The sequence below is a fragment of the Artibeus jamaicensis genome, unplaced genomic scaffold, assembly GCF_021234435.1.
Source record: "Artibeus jamaicensis isolate MK-2021 breed Jamaican fruit bat unplaced genomic scaffold, CSHL_Jam_final contig_482, whole genome shotgun sequence".
Classification (NCBI taxonomy): Eukaryota; Metazoa; Chordata; class Mammalia; order Chiroptera; family Phyllostomidae; genus Artibeus; species Artibeus jamaicensis.
In genome coordinates this window covers 13448634-13472211 of record NW_026521857.1, presented here as the reverse complement: position 1 = coordinate 13472211, position 23578 = coordinate 13448634, and the positions used below count along the sequence as shown (strand labels likewise).

The 23578-nt window shown below is 38.8% G+C and overlaps 2 protein-coding genes across 7 annotated transcripts in view; both read right to left on the bottom strand.

Moving 5' to 3' along the window:
* LOC128627891 (rho GTPase-activating protein 29-like) overlaps window positions 1-6297 on the bottom strand; it is a 35001-nt gene extending 28704 nt beyond the window's left edge. Inside the window, exons 1-2 of the mRNA XM_053668230.1 lie at window positions 6183-6297; window positions 1497-1634 (exon numbers count right to left, since the gene is read on the bottom strand). Coding sequence (XP_053524205.1) covers window positions 1497-1634; window positions 6183-6297 — 253 coding nt within the window. The remainder of the gene's footprint in view (window positions 1-1496; window positions 1635-6182) is intronic.
* Window positions 6298-7117: 820 nt separating this feature from the next.
* Window positions 7118-23578, bottom strand: part of ARHGAP29 (Rho GTPase activating protein 29) — a 74849-nt gene continuing 58388 nt past the window's right edge. For 5 of the 6 annotated variants that reach the window (XM_053668222.1, XM_053668224.1, XM_053668221.1 and 2 more), the window contains 11 exons: window positions 22728-22885; window positions 22023-22162; window positions 21648-21752; window positions 19167-19262; window positions 17744-17883; window positions 17312-17500; window positions 16896-17033; window positions 13291-13523; window positions 11594-11831; window positions 11264-11372; window positions 7118-9221 (listed from right to left, as the gene is read on the bottom strand). In XM_053668222.1, the coding sequence (XP_053524197.1) occupies window positions 8338-9221; window positions 11264-11372; window positions 11594-11831; window positions 13291-13523; window positions 16896-17033; window positions 17312-17500; window positions 17744-17883; window positions 19167-19262; window positions 21648-21752; window positions 22023-22162; window positions 22728-22885 (2430 nt within the window). In that variant the 3' untranslated portion in view covers window positions 7118-8337. Of the gene's footprint in view, window positions 9222-11263; window positions 11373-11501; window positions 11832-13290; window positions 13524-16895; window positions 17034-17311; window positions 17501-17743; window positions 17884-19166; window positions 19263-21647; window positions 21753-22022; window positions 22163-22727; window positions 22886-23578 lie in introns of all 6 variants that reach the window. The other variant, XM_053668226.1, reaches the window with a different exon arrangement.

Genomic DNA, 23578 nt, shown 5'->3' with positions numbered 1-23578 from the left:
TGTTCTTTATCTATGAGTCTCTGTCAATTTGCATTGTTAGTTCAGCTTGTTCATTAGATTCCACATTATGAGGGAGATCATATGGTATTTGTCTTTCTCTGGCTTATTTCACTTAGCATAATGTTTTCTAGGTCCATCCTGCTGTCACAAAAAGTAAAACTGTTTTTATGGCTGAGTAGTATTCCATTGTGTAACCACAGAATGGGAGAACATATACCCTGATACATGTGATAAGGGGTTAATGTCCGAAATTTATAAAGAACTTATAAAACTCAAAAAACAACAAAAAATGAACAACCCAATTAAAAAATGGGCAAATAACCTGAATAGACACTTCTCCAAAGAGGACATACAGATGGCCAATTGACATATGAAAAGATGTGCAACATCACTAGTCATCAGAAAAATGCAAATTAAAACCACAATGAGATACCATCCCATATCCATCAGAATGGCCACCTCCAATAAATCAACAATTATTGACGAAGATGTAGAAAACAGGAACCCTCAAGTCCTGTTGGAGGGAATGCAGACTGGTGCAGCCACTGTGGAAAGGAGAGTGGAGATACCTCAAAAAATTAAAAATGGATCTGCCTTTTGACCCTACTATTCCTCTTGTGGAAATATATCCAAAGGAACCCAAAACACTAATCCGAAAGAACATAAGCACCCCTATGTTCACTGCAGTGTTATTTACAGTCACCAAGATGTGGAAGCAGCCTGAGTGTCCACCAGAAAATGAGTAGATAAAACAAGTATGGGATGCTGTGGTTCTCATTGTAAATATTAGTAAAATCAACTGGGAAAATTTCAAAACACACTTGTTTAGACTTCACCTGGGGAGTGGGGACCTAGGCTTATTTCTCTGAAGGGCATTCCCTATTGAAAGCAAATAATGTAGTAAATAGAGCACTGGATTTGGATAAATTGTATATTCTTCCAGTTATTGCTATGTGATTTTAGGCAAATCTGGAACCTAACATTAAGCAGATTGCCTATCTTATTTGTCTCAGCTGTAAAAAGGGGATAATGATTCTTGCCTACTTCCCAGAGTTCTGGTAAGGATTAAAAGAGAAAATCGATATAAAAGCATTTTGACAGCAATAAACATTGGGAAAACATTAGCTATTAAGATGTTCCTTATTTGTTTCCACTACCTTCTGTTCATACATTTATTGTTGATTTTATCTCCTTTTACCATATTATCTGATTCCATTTCTTTTCACTACTAAAGCATAATTTCCTTAAAGTCAAACACAGCACACAGTTTGTCTTTGTGTCCCCAGATGTAGTGGTTACCCCACTGTAATATTCAATAAATACATTTATTGTTGGATGAGTCTTTTATTTCAAGAAGAGAAAATGAACAATGATTTACTACAATAAAACAAGCTACTAATTTGGAATCGTATTTCTCATAGTCTGTATCAAATGCATTTCAAATAACTCAGTTTTTACAATCCAAAGTTAATCGGACGACCCAAAGGGCTACTTACCAAAGTTAAGCTTTATTTCAACCCATGACACAACGTCCTTGGTATATTTTGACCATGTTTTAACATATGACAAAGCCAGTTCTACAGAGTCAGTGTTCTTTAACATCATGCTGTCTAGTTGTATAGGAGAAAAATTTTCTGAAAATAAAAATATTAAGGTAAGTATATTAAATATGACCATGTAACTCTTAAATGAAGGAACATTTGAAACCTGAGATGTTCTACAATGAAAGACACTTTAAAAAACAAGAAACAAATTTACAATTAAAGGGTCACATTTAAAACAGTTTCAAATTAAAATGTATTTCTAATTTTCTAAATATTTTATTTAACCTTTACTTTATTGTTTCCATTACCATTTAGTCCCTTTATACCCTGCCCCCAGCACTGTTGTCCATGTCAACAGGTCCTTTTCCTTTTGTGCACAATCCCTTCACCCCCTAACCACCCCTGCCACTAGTTGTCATCTGCAGCTAGTGAGTCTATGAGTCTATAGTCTGGAGTAACAGACTCCATCTATGAGTCTATGTTTTGCTTGTTAGTTCAGCTTGTTCATTACACTCCACATATGAGTGAAATCACAGTATGTGTCTTTCTCTGGCTTATTTCACTCAGCTTAATGTCCTCTAGGTCCACCCATACTGTTGCAAAGGGTAAAATTTTATTCATTTTTACTGCCAAGTAGAATTCCATTGGGTAAATATCCCATAGTGTTTTATCCACTCATCTATGGATGGCCACTTAGGCTGCTTCCATATCTTGGAGACTGTAAATAACACTGCAATGAACATAGGGCAGCTTATGATCTCTCATTAGTGTTTTGGGTGCTTTTGGATATGCGCCCAGAAGTGGAATATTTGGGTCAAAAGGCAGATCCATTTTTAACTTTTTGAGGTATCTCCATACTCCTTTCCATAGTGGCTGCAACAGTCTGTATTCCCCCAATAGGGCAAAAGGGTACCCAGGGTGTCTGCCCCTCTCTCCACATCCTCCCTAGCACTTCTTCTTGATTTATTGATGATGGCCATTCTGACAGGTATGAGATGGCATCTCATTGTGGTTTTAATTGGCAACTCTCTGATGATTAGTGATGTTGCACATCTTTTCATATGTCTATTGGCCATCTGTATGTCCTCTTTGGAGAAGTGTCTATTCAGGTAATTTGCCCATTTTTAAATTTGGTTGTTTGTTTTTATGGTGTTAAGTTTTGTAAGTACTTTATAAATTTTGGATATTAACCCCCCTATCAGAGGTATTGGTGAATATGTTCTCCCATTCTGTGGGTTGTCTTTTTATTTTGTTGATGATTTCCTTTGCCTTGCAAAACCTTTTTAGTTTGATGTAGTTCTATTTGTTTATTTTTTCTTGTGTTTCCCTTGTCTGGGGAGATGCTGTATTTTGCCATGTATAATGTGAACTTTTTTCCCCACTCTATTTCATTTATTTCTGCTCTGATCTTTACTATGCCCTTCCTTCTACTCACTTTGGGCTTTGTTGTTCTTTTTCAAGCCCCAAGATTGTGAAGCTCCATTGTTTATTTGAGCTTTTTCTTGTTTTTTGAGATAGGCCTGTCATGCTCAGTGTCCCACAGATTTTGGACTGGTGTGTCCTCATTTTCATGTGTTTCAAAGTATCTTTTGATTTCTTCCCTGACCTTGTTGTTGACCCATTCATTGTTTAATAACATGTTATTTAGCTTCCTTGTCATTGCATGTTTTTCAGTGTTATTCTTATTATTGATTTCTGGTTTAACAGCATTGTGGTCAGAGAAGATACAATGTATTTTTTATCTTAATATGTATTTCTATTATTCATCAAGTTACAAGCTCAATATAGTTCTTGATCTGTCTCTATGATCACATTATCTACTCTAGTCGGTTTTTTCCTTCAGTTATATGTATAAAATTTTACATATCAGTTTATGTTAAAATATATATATATATATTAGGTTACTAAGCAAGAAGATATCTAAAACATTTATCAAAATTCAAACATCTATTGAAGATGACTGAAAAAAATTTGGCAAAGGTTTATACTATGGTAAGCATTACCTTTTCCATTGGATGGGCCCACTGATTCCATTGAAACATTTTCAAAAGACTTACAACATGAAAGAAAACAAATTTAAGGTTAGAGGAGAAAGTAACAAGCAAATCTTTTCTTCAGTATTTTTTCATTCCAATTTACTATTCTGACATTATTCCTGGTAAAAAAAATATATAAGTATTTAGAACTCAAAAGGTCTGAGAACTCTGTTTAAAAGCAGGAACATTTTATAAGAATTATAGAGCATTTTTACAATAGAAGCTCTCAAGTTCTAAGAATGAAGAATCAGATTGTTTACTAACAACATTAGTTAACATCAATGAATCTGTGCAAAACTTAAATTTCACAAACCTCAAAGATATTAGTCAGGAAGTTAAAGAAGTAATCTAAGCAGACTGCTATCTAAGTAGAAGATAAAGACCTATCTCTGCCAGTCTCTTTTACCATTTTATTATATGACAAGCATTTTCTCTGAATGACTATTGAAAAGCATAGCACAGAACTTTCTAAAGTGATGGACATGTTCTGTATCTGCACTGTCTAATAAGGCAGCTACCGGTTACATGTAGCTATCTGAGAATATAAAAACTGCCTAATGTAAACAAGAAATAAATTTTAAAAATATATTTTTATCTATTTATTTTCAGAGAGAGGGGAAGGGAAGGAGAGAAAGAGTGGAACAGAAACATCCAAGTGCGGTTGCCTCTCACGTGGGGACCTGGCCCGCAACCCAGGCCTGTGCCCTATGCTGGGAATCAAACCAGCAACCCTGTGGTTCACAGACCTGTGCTCAGTCCACTGACCTACACCACCCAGGACTACACCCCTGTTTTAAAGGACCAGGGCTCCTTGGATAAATGGCTGGCACAGGGAAAAGTACAAGATAAGCTTGGAATATGTTCCTGTGTCAAAAATATCAGAACAGAAAAAAAAGTCAAAAGCACATAGAAGTGAACCTGAAGAGATTCCCATAGACCAAATCTGACAAAGGTTCGGTGTCAATGACAGTGATGTAACTTACTGAATAAAGTAGAAATCCATGAGTCCATACTCAATACGAATGAATAAACAAATGAACAAAGGGAGAAGGGACTGTACCTAGAGTAGAGCATCGACCAAAGCATAAGCAACCACTGACAAACGAATAGTAATAACTGACTCAGGCAGGAAGTGCTAACAGATTCATACTAACTGGTGACAATTTGATAAGGACCAGGACATTTATGTAGTCTCAAAGAATCTCCTCACAAACTTCTTCTTGTTACCTTTACTGTAGGGAAACATGGTAGAGAAACCATCCTAACCAAGTGACCAAACTTAACACGATCAGGAATGGGCCAACCCGAGATCGTGTATCTCACGGCATGATAAAGTGAGGACGCAGCATCATTTCTGTGGTGTTTTCTGACAAAAATGTGTATCCTGAACCTAATCGTGAGGAAACATTAGATAAACCCAAACTGAGAGGCATTTTATACAATGCCAAGCCTACACACAAGTTTCAAGGTCAGGAAAGAAAAGATTGAACAACTGTTCCAGATTGAGGGAGACGAGAGAGAGGACCGCTTAATGCATGCTGTGACCCTGGACCGGGACTCGGGCACAGAAAACCATGAGCAGGAGAAGCAGCGAATGTGAGTGTGGTCTGTGTGGTCAGATGTCACATGACGACGTCGACCTCTGCAATGGTCACAAGACGGAACGGTCACGCAGCAGTCCTCTCGTTTTAAGGAAATCTGACTAAAAGTATCTACGTGTAACGGGGCATCTCGTCTGCAACCTACTTTCAAATGGCACGAAAGTTGCATTGGATGGGGCTACACTGACATCTGTTAATAAATGTGAATTAAATGGACATCTTTACAATGTTGAGTCTTCCAGTCCCTGTACATCATGAAACGTTCTATTTATTCAAGATCTCCTTAAATGCCTCTTGATAGAGTCTAAAATTTTCTCCAGGAAGATCTTGTATATATGTTGTTAGATTTATTCTCAGGCATTTCAATATTTTTATGCTATTGTTTAAGAGCTCTAAAAGCTTTCATTTTGTTAGTTGGTGATATAAGAAATATAATTGGATGTTGCATAATTATTGTGAATGTAGCAACTTTGTTAAACTTTCAATTCCTGTAACTGCAGTTACTGAATTATCGACATTTATAATCATACCAACACATCAAAACAATTTCCTGCCTCTGGAAAAGAAAAACCCAGAGAATTATGTTGACTATAACTTGTCAGAAAAGTACACATTTTAAGAAGTGTGCCATTGAAATATATTGTTATACTTGTACAGATACTCTAAGTAACACAATCTTACTTACAATGGGGTAGTGTGACCAGAGTACCAATTTTAAAGTAAATCATCCCAGAATGTGAGATCCGTAGGCGACAAGTCTCTCATAGGAATCCTATCTTCTCTGTGTCAAAAGAAATACATCGCCTAGGTGCACTCAAAGTAATCGTAATCACTCATCAATTCTAATTCTCAGTACATAAAACACACCTATCTGGGGAAGTTATTATCAACCCTTCACAAATGACTTCTTGGAAACTGGAACCGTATGCTTTCTACAAAGCTCTCCAGTGGTCTGGCAGCTCTGAAGGGACTCCCCACCAGGGCCCTTGACTCTGGCTCACGTTCTTCCTGTGCTGTAGAACCATTTCTTGGGGAAGGAGTGCCCCCAAAGTGCTGGGTGTCAGGGCCCGGTGCACACTGTGGGTTCTCTAGAGCGGCAACATGCTCTCTGGACATGCTTGTTTAATGCCCCAGGAAACGACCAAGTGTCTACAGACTAACAGCTGAAGCTGGACAACTTGTCTGAGAGCCCCAGTGGCAGAAAACCCCCCAAGGTGGCACTGTCACTGTGAGGTTAGCAGTGAGGGGAAACAAAGAGGCAAGTTGATTACATATTCTCTCACTGGGTTGTCTCCATGAAGTAAAAAGAAAACTGAAGGGGTTTACAAGTACACTTTCTAAGTTTCAGTATGGGACGCTCTGGAGATGGAGAGTGGTCACCGTTACAAAAAGTGTGAATGTACTTAATGCCACCAAAGGTAAATCTTCTATTGTTAAACATTACCTGACCTTGTTACTTAGTCATTGTACACCACTAAGGGTAGTAACCAGCAGACTCTGAGCCCTGTGTCTGAGTCCTGGCCCCAGGGCACACCATTTAACTAAGCCTCAGCTTCCTCGTCTGTAACATGGGAAAAATGAAATACGTTCCCACCCATTACAGGCTGCTGTCAACTTGAAGTGATTTATGTAGGAACTCAGTACAGTTCATGGCACACAGAGATGGCTCAATCACTGTTGGCTCTTATTTTCTTTGTAGGTTTTTGCAGCCATACAATTCTTTTATATTTTGTACAATGAAGACTAAAAACAAGGCCCAGGCACAAAAGGTTGTTACATAAAACTATACAGAAACTTCCCATAAAATACATTCCATGTTGTACTAAGTCAAGGGGAATATGAGCCCAAGGGCTGATCACTAACCCAATGACTAATAAACCTTCAACTTTCATCCACTAAGAGGCAACCAGTTTCAAAGAAGCCAAAGAACATAAAATAATTTAACAGATTAACATATATTTTATCAAGTATAATATTCTCATACAAAAGCATGTATTACAAATAGAATTCATACATACAAAAAGGCTACTTTTTCTCCCTTTATATCCATTTTTAGGCAAAATGACAAAATACAGAAAACAGTTTTTAGTTCTAAAAACTGGGAAATTTATACATGAAATATATCCAACCATCTATACTTGCTCTCAAATTCCAAACAACAAGGCTTACTGAACTACACTCACAGTCGACTTAAATAAATCTTTGCACAATTCATATGAAACACACACTGTCAATGGTTAAAGTCCAGGTAGAAAAAGTACACAAAATTATTCATGAGTAAAAACGTTTCATACAAAAGAAATATTTTTTAAACCTCAACAATATGAAGAAGAAATGCGTTAAATTTTAAAACATTTTTGGGCCATTATATAAAATACCAAAACATTCAGAACTGTTGAACAACAAAAGTTTATGTAGAAAAAAACCAAAACATAAAAAAAAACATTAAATGTATTAAAACCATTTAAAGCCAAATAAGACATAACTGTACTATGTAATTTGGAAACAGGTTTAAGTGCATTTTCTTTGTAAAATTTAACTCACTACCACTTGTAAATCTGGCAATTAAGTGAAGTGCAATTAAGTACAGATTTGAAAGCTTTTTCACCATTATGTAAATAAAAAGAAAAAAACTTGCCAACTGAAAAATAAAAGGTTGCATACATACCATAAAAAGCACAATGGTCAAAGACACACTATAAAATTGTCTTTTGAAATATCATACCAAACAAAGACCTTTCAGGCACTTGCATTCAGAAACATGCCTTTTATAAATAAGCACAGTTTTATTTAAAAAAAAATACAGACGATTTTCCCCAATGGCAGCTATTAGTTGAGAACTACGTCATATATTAGGGATGCATTTGAATGGACCACTTTATGGAGAAAATCTAATAAACTTTAACAAATACGAGTTTGCCTACTTATGCACAACTTCAAAAATACAGATAATTCCAGCGAGACACACATGTGGCCCTATCACAACATTCTAGAGTTCAGTACGCCCAACACAGGGTAACACAATATAATAACAAAGAGCAAAATCCACACTTTGGCGATTTTATACAAAAGGGACCCTGTCAAAATTCTCTCACAAAACAAACACAATACCACAAAACAAAACAACCATAGAGGAGAAGCTGAATTCTGACACCCCTACACAAACTGTGGGGCTTCATCTTCCAGGTCCTCAAACTGTTGCATTCGCTTAAGCCTTGGTCTCTGACATGTCGGGTGCACATTGGGCAAGTCACGCTCCTCGCAGTTCTCCTTAGGTTTACTTCTGGGCTGCAAGGGACAAGGAGCTGGTGCGTTTTCTGAGTCTGACATTGATTTCAGCACATGCTCCCGACAAGTGTGAGCTGAGCCAGGAGGCACTTTGGGGGAGGATGCCACAGGTTTCTCCTCAGCCCCTCTCACACTACCAGCGGGAGCACGTGGTTTGTAAAACGTTGTCCAGTGCTGGGGCTGCAGTGTTCTGGGCGCTCTGACAGGGGCAGCAGGGCAGGAGTCAGAGGACCGTCCCTCCGACACCTGTCTTGCTGACCTGACTGGTTCTGGGCACGGCTTACTGGGCTGGGTGGCACTGACCACATGGTCCCCACTGATCCTGATGCTCGTCGTCACTCCTCCTTCCCGGAGGGCACTGGGCACAATCAGTGCCATCTTTGCATTTAGGCCATTAGGTTCATCCTGTTTCTCCCCAGGGTTTTGAAGAGTTTGCTGGTCAAAGCCATCAAATTTGCAACAAAGAGTAGGGGTATTAACTCCTTCAAAGGTAGGATTCTTGCACAATTTGTCTGAGTTTACATTTCCCATATTTCTGCCATTTCTCTCATGAGGAGGGTTTGCAAGAAGCAGCAGTCTATCCACAGGCAAACTTACAGGTCTACTCTTGGCCCTTCGAGTACCCCTCTCAACAGCACTGTTTGTTTCCTTATCAGGTTTCAGAGTAAATGGCCCGGAGATTTTACAAACATCTTCCGTCTTTTCTGGTGCACACTCAAGTCCTTGGTCTGCAAGCAAACGCACTTTGTTGTCTGAAAAAGGAACAGATTTATTTGAACATCAAACTTCCTGACACCTGCTTAACAGGAGGAGTCTGCATGAGTTACAGACAAACATGCTCTCAAAACAATAATGGTCTTAAATTTTCCCAAGTTAGTCTCAGTTATCTACGCAGAGGAGCGTTTCAAAACATTTTTTAGCCACTGATTTTACAGTGAGAAGAAGTGAGAGGAAACATCAATTTGTTGTTATGCTTATTTATGCATTAATTGGTTGATTCTTGTATGTGCCCTGACCAAGGATCAAACCTACAACCCTGGCATACTGGGGCAACACACTCTAACTGAGCTACCTGGTCAGGGCCATGCAGAAGAATTTAAAGGTAGACACTCAAAAAAAAGGTTACAATTTTATACTTACTGAAATAAATATAATAAACAGCTACAAAGATTCAGTGCAGATTCGTTAAAACAAAAAGAAAACACTTGCTGAAGTTACGTGCTGTGCATGAATGAACAAGTAATTGCTGGGTCAAAGGGTTGTCACGATTTCAGCAGACAGACATTCATAAATGCAGCTCAGAACAGTTACACCAATTTACAGGCCAGCCAAACACAGGTGTGCCCTTGAATCCTGATGCTTTCACCGACTCCCTACTTTGCTTTACAGTCACACTCAACCCACAGTGACAGTACATTTTATGAAATGCTTTAGATGGCTTTCAATCTGGTCAACAAATAAATGGACTATACCATTCATCCCATCCAATTAAGGTTTGATAGTTTTACTGTGAGGGAAAAATTGACATTCACTCCATTTACTGTTTATTCCCAGACTGACTTTCTTCTCTTTCCTATCAAGCCTGCACTCACGGCCCATGTCTTCTCAAACTAGAACACTGAATTCCACTAAGCCATGATCCTTGTTGCTATGTCTCCCCTAAAAAAATTTTCATTTCTGGAAGATTTCGGCCCGTTGTCTAATGTTCCTATTTTGGGCAGTGGTCTGCTGACAGGTGCCCATCAGAATCTGTCAGCTGTCATCCCTTCGGCCCTCCCTCCTCAACTGACACCGCCCACCTCTCTTCCCTGGGCTTCCTAAGCAACAACTCATTGGTTTCCATGCCCACATTTACAGACCACTCTAGGGGGCCTGACTCATTGCGTTCAGGCTGGAGACATCAACCAAAGCACACTCCTAAGTTCGGAGGGAAGCACCCACAGCCGAATGGTCAGAGTGTACACTCTGCAGCCTGGTTGCTGGGTTTAGCTCAGCTCCACCACATCTGCACTGGGCAAGGAGATGTTACTGTCCCTCAGGTCTCCATTTGTCAAGAGAGAATTATAACCGGATCTATGTTGATGTATGGCTTAATGATTCAATCATGAAAAGTGCTCAGAATTATTTGGAACACAACGGCACTCAGAAACGAAACTAAAGAACTATTCCAGTTGGGAGCCCTAGCTCATGGGATAGTGAAATAACACACGCAGAGGTTCAACCAGAGACTGTGCTATTTATTAGGGGCGTGATCTTCGGCATGATCTCACCTGTCTCACACTACTAAGCTATGGCAGAATGGAGCAGTACTATCTACATCACAGCACTGTTATGAAGATTAAATCAGATAAATGAAATCAAAACAATAAGCACAGTGCTTAGCAGAGAGCAGGCAGGAACTTAATGAAACTTAGCTCCCCTACTTTCTAGACCCGGTCAAGCTATGTCACTGCTGTTTGATTACACATCAAATTTAACATGTATGCCTGAAATTTTAAAAAGTGGAAGTCAGCTCAGGTAATGTATAGCATTACAGTAATAAATGGAAGATTTTCCACCAGCTTGATAGTCACCAATCACTGCAACTAAAATGATCAGTGAATAAAGTGACTGCAGTCAAGAAATGAGGAAAAAAAGAGATACATACACATACATGTGCTTAATGTGTTAAAGGCAGGTGACAAGTAAAGCATTAAAAATTAGAAGTTTTAGGATTCTAAATGTTTTGGCTTTTAATCATGGTTCACTGACATAGTTTTAGGTCAGCAAACAGGCATGGCACACGACCACTCACCAATGAGACACGCATCCCACTCTTCTGATGCATCCTGCTTTCCTTCCGATTCCTCAAACGAGGCAACTGGTTCAAGAGTTTTGTTCTCACCATCTGCACTGTGCATATCCTGTGGGCGGGAGAGAAGTTTTAAACTTGAAGCAAAACATACTTCACAAGAAGCAGTTCAAAGGTTTTTAACTTAACATGAACATTACAAAGTTCCACCACAATTCCATAAAGGACAAACAAAACTCACTTCCTTTGAGGAGAAAAGAGTGACTTCGTCAAATGTTCTGGGTCTCTATCTTCTGGGGATAGTAGAGGCTTTGGATGGCAGCCTTGATCCACCTGGGGTGAAACGTCGCCTGTACTACACATAGCTACGTCTTGTGGCTGCAGAGAGCCATCAAAGATCTTCTGGGAGTAGGTAATGAGGAACTCTACCAGCCGGGCTTGGTTTGAGTATTCAGTGAGAGAGGAGATGGTCACAGGAGCAGTTGTGGGCCTTGGTCTAATGAGGCTTGGTCCAAAAATCACCCCCAAGTTTTTGGAGTTCATCTTGTTTTCATCCGAATGATCAACGACTCTGCAGAGTAGAACACATCAAGCTCTATGAGATTTGCCTGTTAGACTTCCTTGATCATAGTTAACTATGGGTGGGGAAGGGTGCAGAAAAATCGAGCTACAAAAGCCCAAGAAAAGAATGTATTCATTTGTTTAAATGTTGACCACATACCAAGTTGAGTATTATAGTATCAGGATATCATTTAGGTAAGTAGAAGGGACTTCTAGAGTTTTACCAGTGGAAATTAAAAACAAAAAATAAAAACACAACCCCCAAAGCTGTAGGTCTCTAGGCTGGAAACTCCAAAACTGTTGTCAAATTCTCTCTCATTGCTCACAGCTAGTCTTCAGGCCGAGCTGATGGCACTTCCTAAGGATCTCTCTGCTCTCCTGTCACCCCCACTGCTGTGGCCTTACTTCCAGCTCTCATCACCCTTTATTCCTATGGCTATTCAAGGAAATCTGAACTGCAGTGAAGGTCCTTCCTCCAGACCATTCTCCATACTGCTGCCAGAAACATCTAACAGGCACATCTAAGCATGGGAAATTCCTGGCTCAGAATTCTTTAGTGCGTACAGAAGCAAGACGGTCAAGTCATCTGCCAGATGTGGAAGATTTTCTTTACCAGGCCTCTACCTAGCTCACCCCTGCTAGTGCGTGTTATAGCCGAGCCTGACCAAATTACTTATTCTTCCCAAAGGCAAGATGATTCCTTATGTCTCTGTGTCTGTTACCCTGCCAGGAATGCTCTTCTGCACATTCTCTGTTGCTGAACCACTATTTACTTAGTTCTTCAAGCCTGGCTCAGGACATCCTTCTCTGATCTGGGAGCCTCCCCCTCCCCTCTCTGCCTCTGCATGCGGTACATGGCTCCATTAGAACATGAATGACACTGCTCTGCACTTGTCTGCAGGTCTGCCCCGCAAACTGACAAGCAGAAGAGATCACAAGAACTCTATGTTTTCATTCTTGCTTTCCCATGCAGAGTCTGGCACCTAGGAGGCACCGAGGGAAAGCTATTGGCTGCATGAACACATTCTTTATCTCCCTTTCCCTCACACATATTAGAAATGAAAGGCTCATTTAAAAATAATAGCACAACAATGTGAATGTACTTAATACTACTAAGCTGTACTTTTAAAAATGACTAAAGCCCTGGCTAGGGTGGTTCAGTGGATTGAGTACTGACTGGCCTGCAAAGCAAAAGGTCACTGGTTTGATTCCCAGTCAGGGCATATGCCTGGATTGCAGGCCAGGTCCCCAGTGAGGGATGTGTGAGGGGCAGCCACACATTGATGTTTCTCTCACTTTCTCCTTCCCTTCCCCTCTCTCTAGAAATAAAGAAATAAAATCTTTTTAAAAATAATAAAAATGACACTGATGGTAATTATGTGTCTCTTACTACAGTTAAAAAGCAAATGAATAAAAACTGATCAATTATCCATCTACTAACCGATGCTCTTCTTATACTAAGTTCTTACCGCTTAAGATGCATGATGAGGTAATGAAGACTGTTAAAATTGGATTCTGGCAATTGTCTCAGAAGGTCCTTGCTCTTTAGGAGAATTCGATTTATTTCTATACTTGTACTTGGCCATTTTTTGTCTTCAAGACCATCCTTTTTTGTCTCTTGTTCTTCATTTGCATGTTGTATCTCTTTGGCAAGGTCTATGAATTCCTTGTACAATCGGAATAAGATAAAGGGCTCTGGGAGCTAAAGAAAGAAGGTCGTGTTAGAAATATTATTCTGTCCTTTCCCCTCATTAATATTGTGTAAGAGCTACTGAATGGTTTAGCATGTACCTTTAGAGTAACAAGACTTAAGGTCAACATGTACATTTAGAAATGTACATATATTTGCTACAGATGTGATCTGTAACGTGAATCTGATTCAAATCCTATAAATTTGAGTGTGGCTTCCCACACCCAAGTCTTGGCCATGTAGTATTCCCAAGACAGGATAAGGCCTGACAGTATTGGACCACATTCATTTCCTCTCCCTGACTGGCTAAAAGAGATAAAGGATGACTGACTGAAATTTACAGTCATTCAAAGGTAATTGGTTTCCAATTTCCACTTGAGAATCCTGTAAAATATCACTATAGAGATACCACCAGTTTCCTGGGCTAACAAAGTAGGTCCAACATTTGTAGCTGAAGAGCAGATAACAAGTGCTGACTTAGCAGGCCTGAGAAAGCTGCAATTCCAACTGAAACCCAACATGGTTAGCAGGATGCTAAGCAGACCCAAGGGCAGCATGAGGTCCTCTAATTCTGAAAGAGGGTGGGCTGTCCAAGAAGCATTTGCTCTCTGGATCCCTGTCTCCATCCCATGCTCCTGAGCAACCTCTTGCTCAGAAGCCTGGACATTTCTTCTCTGTGCAGTGTAAAACTGAGGGTTCTCTGGATGGGCAAAATGAAGCACAAGAAACAAGTGAGCAACTACCTAAAGACAGGAATTTAGTAGATGTATGCATGCTGAATGCAGGGATCCCAGAGCCTCCTCACCCTGCTTGGCTCTCAAAGCCTGGCACCACACCTCTGGGCAGGAAAAGGCCCTTCTCTGGGGTAATGATCAGCCTAAGAACAGACCCAGAGATACAGACATCAGGTGTTTCCCAAACATCCCACCTAGATCATATCACAGTAAAGCTCAAATCTTCAAAGCCTTCTTATATCCAAAAGCTTCCTAAGGTATTTCAACTCCCAACTCTTTCATTTAAGCAGATGACCCAGGAAGACAAATCAAAACAGGTAGGAAAAAAACAACTTGAAGGTCTGTAACCATACTGACTAAATGCAGGCCACCAGCTGCACTGGGCTCCACTGAGCACTGGAATCGTGGCCAGTCCAAACTGACATGTGCTTCAAATGAAAAACACACACCACATTTTAAAGACTCTGTAACAATAACAACAATAATACTTCCACTGGGTAATATACTGTATTCATTAGAAAAGAAAGAATGCCCCAGGAGAGAGAGAACCAGAGTTCCTAGAAATGTAAACACGACCTTAGAAATGAAATAGTTATGGTAGGGATAAAAGAAAAACTTAGGGAATCTTAGAAAATGTTTAAAGAAAACAAAACCAGAAATAATGAACAGTAGAAAAAAAGGAACTACAGAACCAGTTCAACTGATCGAATATCCAAAGAGAAGTTTCAGAAAGAAAACAGAGGGAGAAAGTGAGCAATGAAAAGTTCCAAGAACTGAAGGACAAGTAAGGAGAATGATGGAGCTCACAGAGGGCCTGGAACAGCGCAAACACCCACATCAAGGCTCCTTACTGCAAAATCTTAGAGTAGGGAGAAAAGAAGTTTCTACAAGCTTTCAGAGAGGAAAAATAGGCCACGTACAGTGAAGAATGAGGAGGATCTGAGGCTTCAAAGAGAACAAGAAAAATACCTTCAAAATTCTGAAGAAAAGTAACTTCCAGCCTAGAATACTATGATCTCCCACGCCATCCACACTCTTCCATTCCCAACAAGAAAACAGAGTAAAGACAGATAAATAAGCTTTCAAGTACTGGATTGGCCAAAAAGTTCATTTGTTTTTTTCCGTAACATGGCTCCAGTAGTGCTTAGTTGTCTTTAACTTCATTTGACACACTTTTGTTAGATTGTATTGTGACAGCTGTCCTACCAGCATGTGTTTAAAAAAAGTTATCAAAATTGGTGAATTTTTGTGTGGCCATTTTAATACTGAACATGGAAGAAAATACACAACATTTCAGTGTATTAGGCTTTATTATTTCAAGAAAGGCAAAAGCAAACAAACAAAGAAGGTTAGTGCTGTATATGGAGAAGGTACTGGGCCTGATGGAATGTGTCAATAGCGGTTCGCTCAGTTTCGGGCTGCAGAGTTCTCACTGGATGATGCTCCACAGTCAGTTAGACTCGCTGAGGTTGATAGTGATCAAACCGACATGCTGAGAATAAGCAACGTTATACCACCCAGGAGACAGCTGACATACTCAAAGTATCCAGACCAATCAAGGCATTGGTGAAAAATGAAAAAGTGTCTTTTATGACAAAGACTAAATGGTCTTTTTGGCCAACCCAGTATGTACTCTTACTCCGCCTTGCTCAGGAGATGGGCATGACTAAACCAGAAGAATAAACCAATTCAGAACAAGGCGTTTCCTCACAAATGAGAAGAGCGTGGAGAGGAAAGGTCCCAGGATAACAGCTGGAGAACACAACACTGGAGAGCAACATGTTAAGGACTGTGGTCACCTCTGCAACTGTCTCTTCGTTTTCACCAGGGGACACAAGGCAGCTGGGCTTGGCCCAGGTCATTTTTAATTCTTGGCTCATCATGCCAATGTGCTGATGGTTCCAACGACCCCTCCACAAGCTGCTCCTTGAAGCCATGAAGGCCACTTCTTTCACCCCACTGAAGTGTTTTCTGTGGACTTAATTCTGCAACTGCAGGTTCACAGTGAGCACAGAAAGAGAAAACACCCAGCAGCCCACTCCCGGACCATATTCCTGCTGAACTTCCAGTGCACAGCTTATAGGATAGTCTTGCCTGACACCCCACGTGTGGTGAACTTCCGGGGCACATTCATAACCTTGCCCAGTGACCTCCCAAAGCAGCTATTTTACAAATACCAACGAAGATAAAACTGGACTATGAGCAACACACTGTTCTTACTGAATCAACCCTCATATAACAATGTGAAAAATAGCCTTCCCTTACACAGTGATATTCTATGCTTTTTGCTTAGCTTCCTAAAACTTAGTGATAAACTGTTTACAAACCCACAACAGATACGTTAAAAAAAAGAGGGAGTTACTAACATGGTTAGACAAAGACTACTGATGTGGGGTTACAGGCCCCAATGGGGTGAGGCACAGAAAACCCCTTTAAAAATATAGTAATTTTCTATTTCCTTAACTTAAGGTGATGGAAAATGTGTTTGTATACTTTTCATATATTTATATACATTTTGATATACATTAAGAAGAAAGATATTAATATGGTCTATGTGAATGAAAATATTTGTAGCAAATGTAATCAGCTAAATATAAATCATTTTTCCTGTCTTCTAGTTAACAGTAGGTTTCAAGGGTAAAACTTTTACCTGTCGAAGATAAAATTTCAAGACGTCACAGATGTCATGTGAACTAAATTCTGAAATGTCTACCAAGTGCATTCCATTTTCCAAAGCTTGACACAGTTTTTCGGATTTTATTTTATTTCCAGAGACACGGTAAATTCCCTTGAGAGGAAAGGGGGAAAATATTGCAAAATTCTGCTTTAGTACAACAGCTAAATGTGGACATTTAAATATATTGAATGTGTCTACTTCAATTTTTATTAACATTTTAGAAAAAACTTGGGTGAAGTAAGGTAATATTTTCCAAACAATCTAAATAAAATCAGTGACTTAGTACACATTGAGAGCACTGTTTTCCTTTAAAGTCTCCTTATCATGAGAATTTTAAATATAAATACTTATTTATATTTAAAATTTTGATTTTAAAAGTTATAACGTACCTGTAGACACAAAGCTCTATTTTCAATCTCTGAGACACATATTTTGAGTATACAAGGGATGCCATCTAGTTCCCTTCTTGCAACTTGCGTGAATTCTGCTCCAAATAAGTGTGTTTTACCCGGAAGTTTTTGATGGCCACAAATAATGACTAAATTTTCTAAACACTTCCGGTGACAAACAAGCAGACACTGAAAGAAATAATAGTTTAAAGCTGGTTCAATTATATTAAAACTATTCACAACTGGATGAACTAGACACAGAGTGGTAACACAACAAAAATGCGATTAAAAGGTTTTACCTGCAGTGTCTGAAATACATTTAATAGCAAAATGAAATATAAAATTGTACAAGGTGCACTGTGGTTACATTAGTAACAAAATAGTATAAAGCAAAAAGTTTAAGGGGCTAATGTAATTCTAGAAAAACCTTACCTCTTCACATTCAACACCCTGGAATACTACGATGCTTTCACAGTCCCTACATTTTGTGGGGGATCTCCATTTGCGAAACTTGTGAGTGAGAGCTGCCTTTGACATCAATGTTTTCTTGTATGTTCCACCTGAATTGGGTCCTTGTAATAGAAATAAAAATTTACATAAGAATCATAAGATGACAAACTTTTTCCACAATATAGTATAGTTTTAAAAATCTTTAGACTTTGTAATCATTCTATATTACAAGAAGCTATTATTCTGAATTGGTAACATCCAAATAAAGATCTAATTTAGAAATCTCTTACAAGGCACACGCTGATCAAACATTTTAGGGACGAGTAAAAGTCACCACTCAACCAGTTAAGATACTTCTAAAATAGTACATCATGTTTTCAGGATCAGAACGGTAACCCTACCATTAATATGCCCGTTGCTGAGCTGAGGCGTTACGTAGGTGGCATTACATTCTTAGAAAATACCCTCTTTATAAAAGCTTCAAAGAAAATTAGCTGCATCAGGTTACTGTGTCATCAGCATTACCCACATTAAGGATAAAGCTATTCTTAAGTCATTATAAAATCCTAGGTAATACTAGCTAGTAATATATGAATATCCTGCTGGAAGGCAAATGTTCCGTATTATTTTAGGAGATGATGGCAAAAGAGCTATCTGGAAATTTCAAGTGTAAAAAAACTAATTTCTATGAGTCTAATTCAAGTCATTATGGTAACAGACTTCTCTTTTATATCCTTCGACAACTACAGCTTTCCTTGTCCTCAAGAAGTATACTTTTTTCATCTTCTTGCCTAGCTCCTTGCTCTGTTTCTTTTGAAGAAGATTTCTCAGAATTGCTCACGCATGGCAACCCTTTTAACACTTAAGTCACTATGTTAGGTTCATGAAAGATCAAAATGTCTAGTCTATTTTATCACCATGCTAATACATTTTTATTTTTCATTTTATTTTTTAAAAGATATTTACTGATTTTAGACAGAGAGGAAAGGAGAGAGAACAGAAACATCAGTTGGTTGCCTCCCATATGCACTCTGACCAGGGACTGAACCTGCAGCTTAGGCATGTGCACTGACTCGGAGTTGAACCCGCAACCTTCTGGTGTATACACAGATGCTCCAACCAACCTGAGCCACAATGGCCAGTGCTTCGTGCTAACACATTTTAGATCTAACAGTTTTGCTGCTTATATTTGTATTTGTAGCATTTCATTAATATATTATCAACCCATACTTGTACATAATTTATTGGGATATATTGGATATATGTATCATTATAATGCTTTTTGTTTAATACATAGCAAAGTAATTCTTTGAATTATACTGTTTTCCTAATACCATGCAGTGCTACTGATTCAATTGGCCTAGTGAGAGCTTGATTCAGGGACACTCAGAGAGTGTCATCCCACCTTCTGAAGGGGAAGGTGGCTCTCTCTCGTCCAGATCGTCCGCAGAAGACATTGTTCCGCTGGATGGAGTTCGCGGAAGTTTTCGATGAAAGTCTCCTAAAAGAAATTATGAATATAATTACTTGACCGTGAACTGTAGAATTTTGTAAATAGGTTAACACCTTTTGAGGAATATAGTCATAAATTTTATTAGCTACAATGTAAAAAACCTGCTTCCATTCTCAGACTTTGGATACCAGGAATTCTGATATTTATTCCTGGGAACAAAAGAAAATTGAACCCAAACTGACACTTCCTGACAAATGTAAAAGTGATCCTCACACATCCCAATGAGACTTTAATTGTCCATTTTTAAAAAAATTTTTTTAATTTATCTTTAGAGGGGAAGGGAAGGGGAAAGGGAGAGAAACATCAATGTATGCTTGCCCTTTGCACATCCCCTGCTGGGAACTGGCCTGCAGGGAACTGCCTGCAACTCAGGCATGTGCCCTGACTGGGAATTGAACTGAGATTGTCTGGTTCACAGGCCCGACCTCAATCCACTGAGCTACACCAGCCAGGGCCTGAATTGTCTATTTTTGACAGTCAGTGTTGGAGACTGTAAGCTCTCCAAGACAGGGAGTATTCTCCATTCACGTCTTATATCTACATCTGACAGAGTAGCTCGCATAATAGCAAAGTTGTCATTAAATGCTTGTTGAATTAAGCTATAAACAAATGCATATAACCTAAATCTTTGTAAAATACACAAAAATCTTTAAATTCAGCCACACAACAGTAATGAAGAGATTGGGAAACAGAAACAATGATCCCTGACAGGGAGCCGAGAGCAGAGGATGCGCTATGTCAGCAAAGGACACAGTCACGTGTCACAGAGCATGGGCAGAAGCAGCCCAACCAGGCAGCGAGGGTTATTTGCTCATTGCCGATATGAGAAACAGGGTTATAATTAAGAATTCACTTCAGTCTACGGTTCAGAGGTAGGGCTTTATAAATTATTTAAACTGACAACCTCTTCCCCAAGAGACTCCTCTGAACAACAGGCTGAAAGGTAGTCACTGAGTTTTCCCTCTGAATGTGCCCCCAGTGACTGAAAGATCATGAGGTCACACGTTCCATTTTCAGAACCATTCTAATTGTAAAATGGCTTCCTTACATTACTGAGCAGAAACCCGCCTCTACAAATCCTAGTCTCGGGGCGTACGTCTCCCTAAAGGAGTGAGCAGACCCACTCTACCCTTACATTTCCAATATCTATGGACAGCCGTTGCAGCCCCAGGCTTCCTCCTCCCCAGGCTAAGTGTCCTCAGCTCTTCACCCATTTATCATGTGACCAGTTTCCACATTTTTGTCTAATTTACCCGACGTCTTATAGGACTCCAAATACTTTAGGGTTTCCTCTAGAACTGCTCTCAATTTCTGGGGATTTCTCGAACCACACTGTTTTTATAAAGATAATTACAAATATCCAGTTAAATATTTAGGCTCACTTCTCCAGAGTGTCCCACAGAGCCAGTTTTAAAGGAAGATACAAAGTAAGCCTACAAATACCAGTGCTGCATGGAAATTATTTCTAACTTAAATTCAAGAGATTTATTTACATTAATTTCTATACTATGTGGAGCACTAAAAAATAATGCCTTGAACTTTGTGGTTAAATCTTATAACATTCTCTGCCACACTGCTAAGATCCTAGGAGGAAGGTACATTGCCAGAAGAACAGCACTGGACCACTCTTTGGTGGAGAAGTGAGAAGAAAAATTCCCCTGGGCTCAGGCGCTACCTTCTCCTGCTCTCTCTATCACCTTTCGTGCTATTCTCTTTGGAGCCATGAGGGCAACCTTCAAAAACACCTTCTCTGCCTCTCCACGGAGCAGGAGATTATCAAAGTACCTTACAGCACATTTGTAAAACATTAGTAAGTCACCAGTGGCACAAGAATTAGTCTTAACTATAGTGTTTCTTACTACAATTAATTATAAAACAATCCAAAAGATGGATGACAGCTATGTTCAGGGAAGAGAATACCATGTAAAGTATATAGCATAAAATTAAAGATGGCTATTCGCATCAATGTGGACCTCAAAAAAGAAAAAAAACATAAAAGAAGTCACAAAATAGCATGATTCCATACATGCATTATTCTGAAGAGGGCAAAGCTCAACTAGTATTAGGTACTAAAACATTTAAAATAGCTGAGGAATTATGAACCAAATTCAGAATAATGGGGGTTTTTTTTTTTTGGTGTAATAGAGCAATGTCATCAAGGAGGTATACACCGGAACTTAGTCTAGTATAATGTTCTGTTTCTTAGGCTGGGTGGTGAATACAGAATGGCTTATTATTTTTCTTTAACTGTACACATAAATGTACATACTGCTCTTTATGACCTAATTCATTATAGAAATAAGGTAACTTTACATATCTTTGTATTCTAATCTTTCACTGAATTTCCACTGCTAGACTTAAGTATTTCTATACCTGGGCTGATAGATTCTGAGTCCAGAGATCTGGACTCGCTGCTTCCGCCAGTGCTCTCGGAATCGCTGACCATCCCAAACGTCCATGACCGTACAGAAGAAGAACCTTTAAGGAAAAAGTACTTAAGGTTCAACTTGGCTCAGATGGCTCATATGGCAAAATACTGACATTATATAAAATGAGACAAATCAACTTTCTTTAACTGTAATCAAACAATTTTAAGACAAGTACAGTGCTTAAAACTGTGAATAAGGCTTCGTAAAGTTGTAGTTCAAGGGCTAATTTTTACATTCCAAGGTCACAACATCTTTAATTAAACTACATTTAAACAGGTTGATCTTTCATACAAGTAGTGGTTTTTAATGTGAAAACTACCTGTTACATCTGCACTGGTAGAGCATCTGTCCTCTTCTATCTTATTGGAGCTGTGTGGAAGGCACACGGCATCCTCTAAGGAGTCAGCAGGTCCGTATCCAGAAGGGTGGGAGCTACTTGTTGATGGTTTAGTTACACTCCTAAGAAAAACCCAAGTAAAGTGAATCACTGAGAAGAATGACTAATAATCAGACTATTTTATTCTATTTCCAGAAAAATGTTAATTTCATGAACTAGAGTAGTTTAACTCAATATTAAGAACAAACCACATTATATGGTTCAACTTCTTAAAGGAGATAGGAGCAGAACTTAATCATCTGTACTTGTTACAGCTGCAATACAGCAAAGAGTAGCAAAGTAAAATCAATTCATGTTATGGCTCATCTTTTCTAGTATAATCTCTGTGGAAAATGTAGGCTAAATCTGTGTACTAAATATTCTAAATAGGTATGTCTATGATTTGTCATTCTCCAAAGATTTGAGATTCTCCAAATCTCAGAGAACTGAGCTCTAGGAATGAAAAGCTCTTTTACTCTCATGTGAGTTACACCTTATTAAATTAAAATTCAGAAAAAAATTAAAGTTAAATCTGCCAAATCTTGCCAATGTTAAAATGTAAAAGAAACACACCACTTTATACCACATAGAAACTTAACAATAAAGATTTTCTCTTGAAAACAATTTCAGCTACACATTAATTCTCACCCATCAACTTTTTCTTCTTCGGTTGAATTTGTGGCCTTGACAAACTTACTATACTCTTGGCCTGGATCATAGAGTTTGGCTCTATCACAGAAAGATTGCAAACTGTTTGCAAGGGAAGCAGCCTGTACTTGTTGCATTTGGAAGAGGTTAACTGTTACCTATGATCACAGATAAGGAGACAAAAGGTAAAATAACTTATGATATACAGAATGCAATGTAAACACACATTTGTTTCAAATGACAGCACCAAGAGAAAGGCAATACAGTGAAGCACACAACACTGAGTACCATCATGAGCGTACTATTTGCCTGACATTGTGCAAGGTGCAGGTCAGAAGACGAGAGTTTTTATCCAATATCTAGGAGCAATCATTTCCAGCAAAATGAGTTTAAAGAGGAAAGTCAAAAAATGCAATTTTTTGTCCCTACTGGTTCACAATTTTGGGAGAGAAATGTAATTTTTGGGGATCCCAGCTCTTTACTGTCATGCTGTGACCGCAATTATCTACTCCATTATGTGACTCTCATTTTTAATCCTATAAAAATAGAAATGCTTTGTATGTATAATGTATCCTAGATCACTCAATTTTTATAATTAGGTATTGTCTTGAACTTACTCTATTCAGAAGATATTATATTCCATTGAGTATCTACAAATGTCTAAATATACTATCACTAATACTAGTTATAACTACAACAACAATATAGCAGCTGACAAGAGCTTATAACATGCCAGATCTATTCTGAGAATTTTACATGAACTAATTTAATATTCACAAAAACCTAGACTTTCAGTATATTATGGCAAACAGATGAAATCCCAGTCCTCACACAGTTTGAGAGAGAGCATC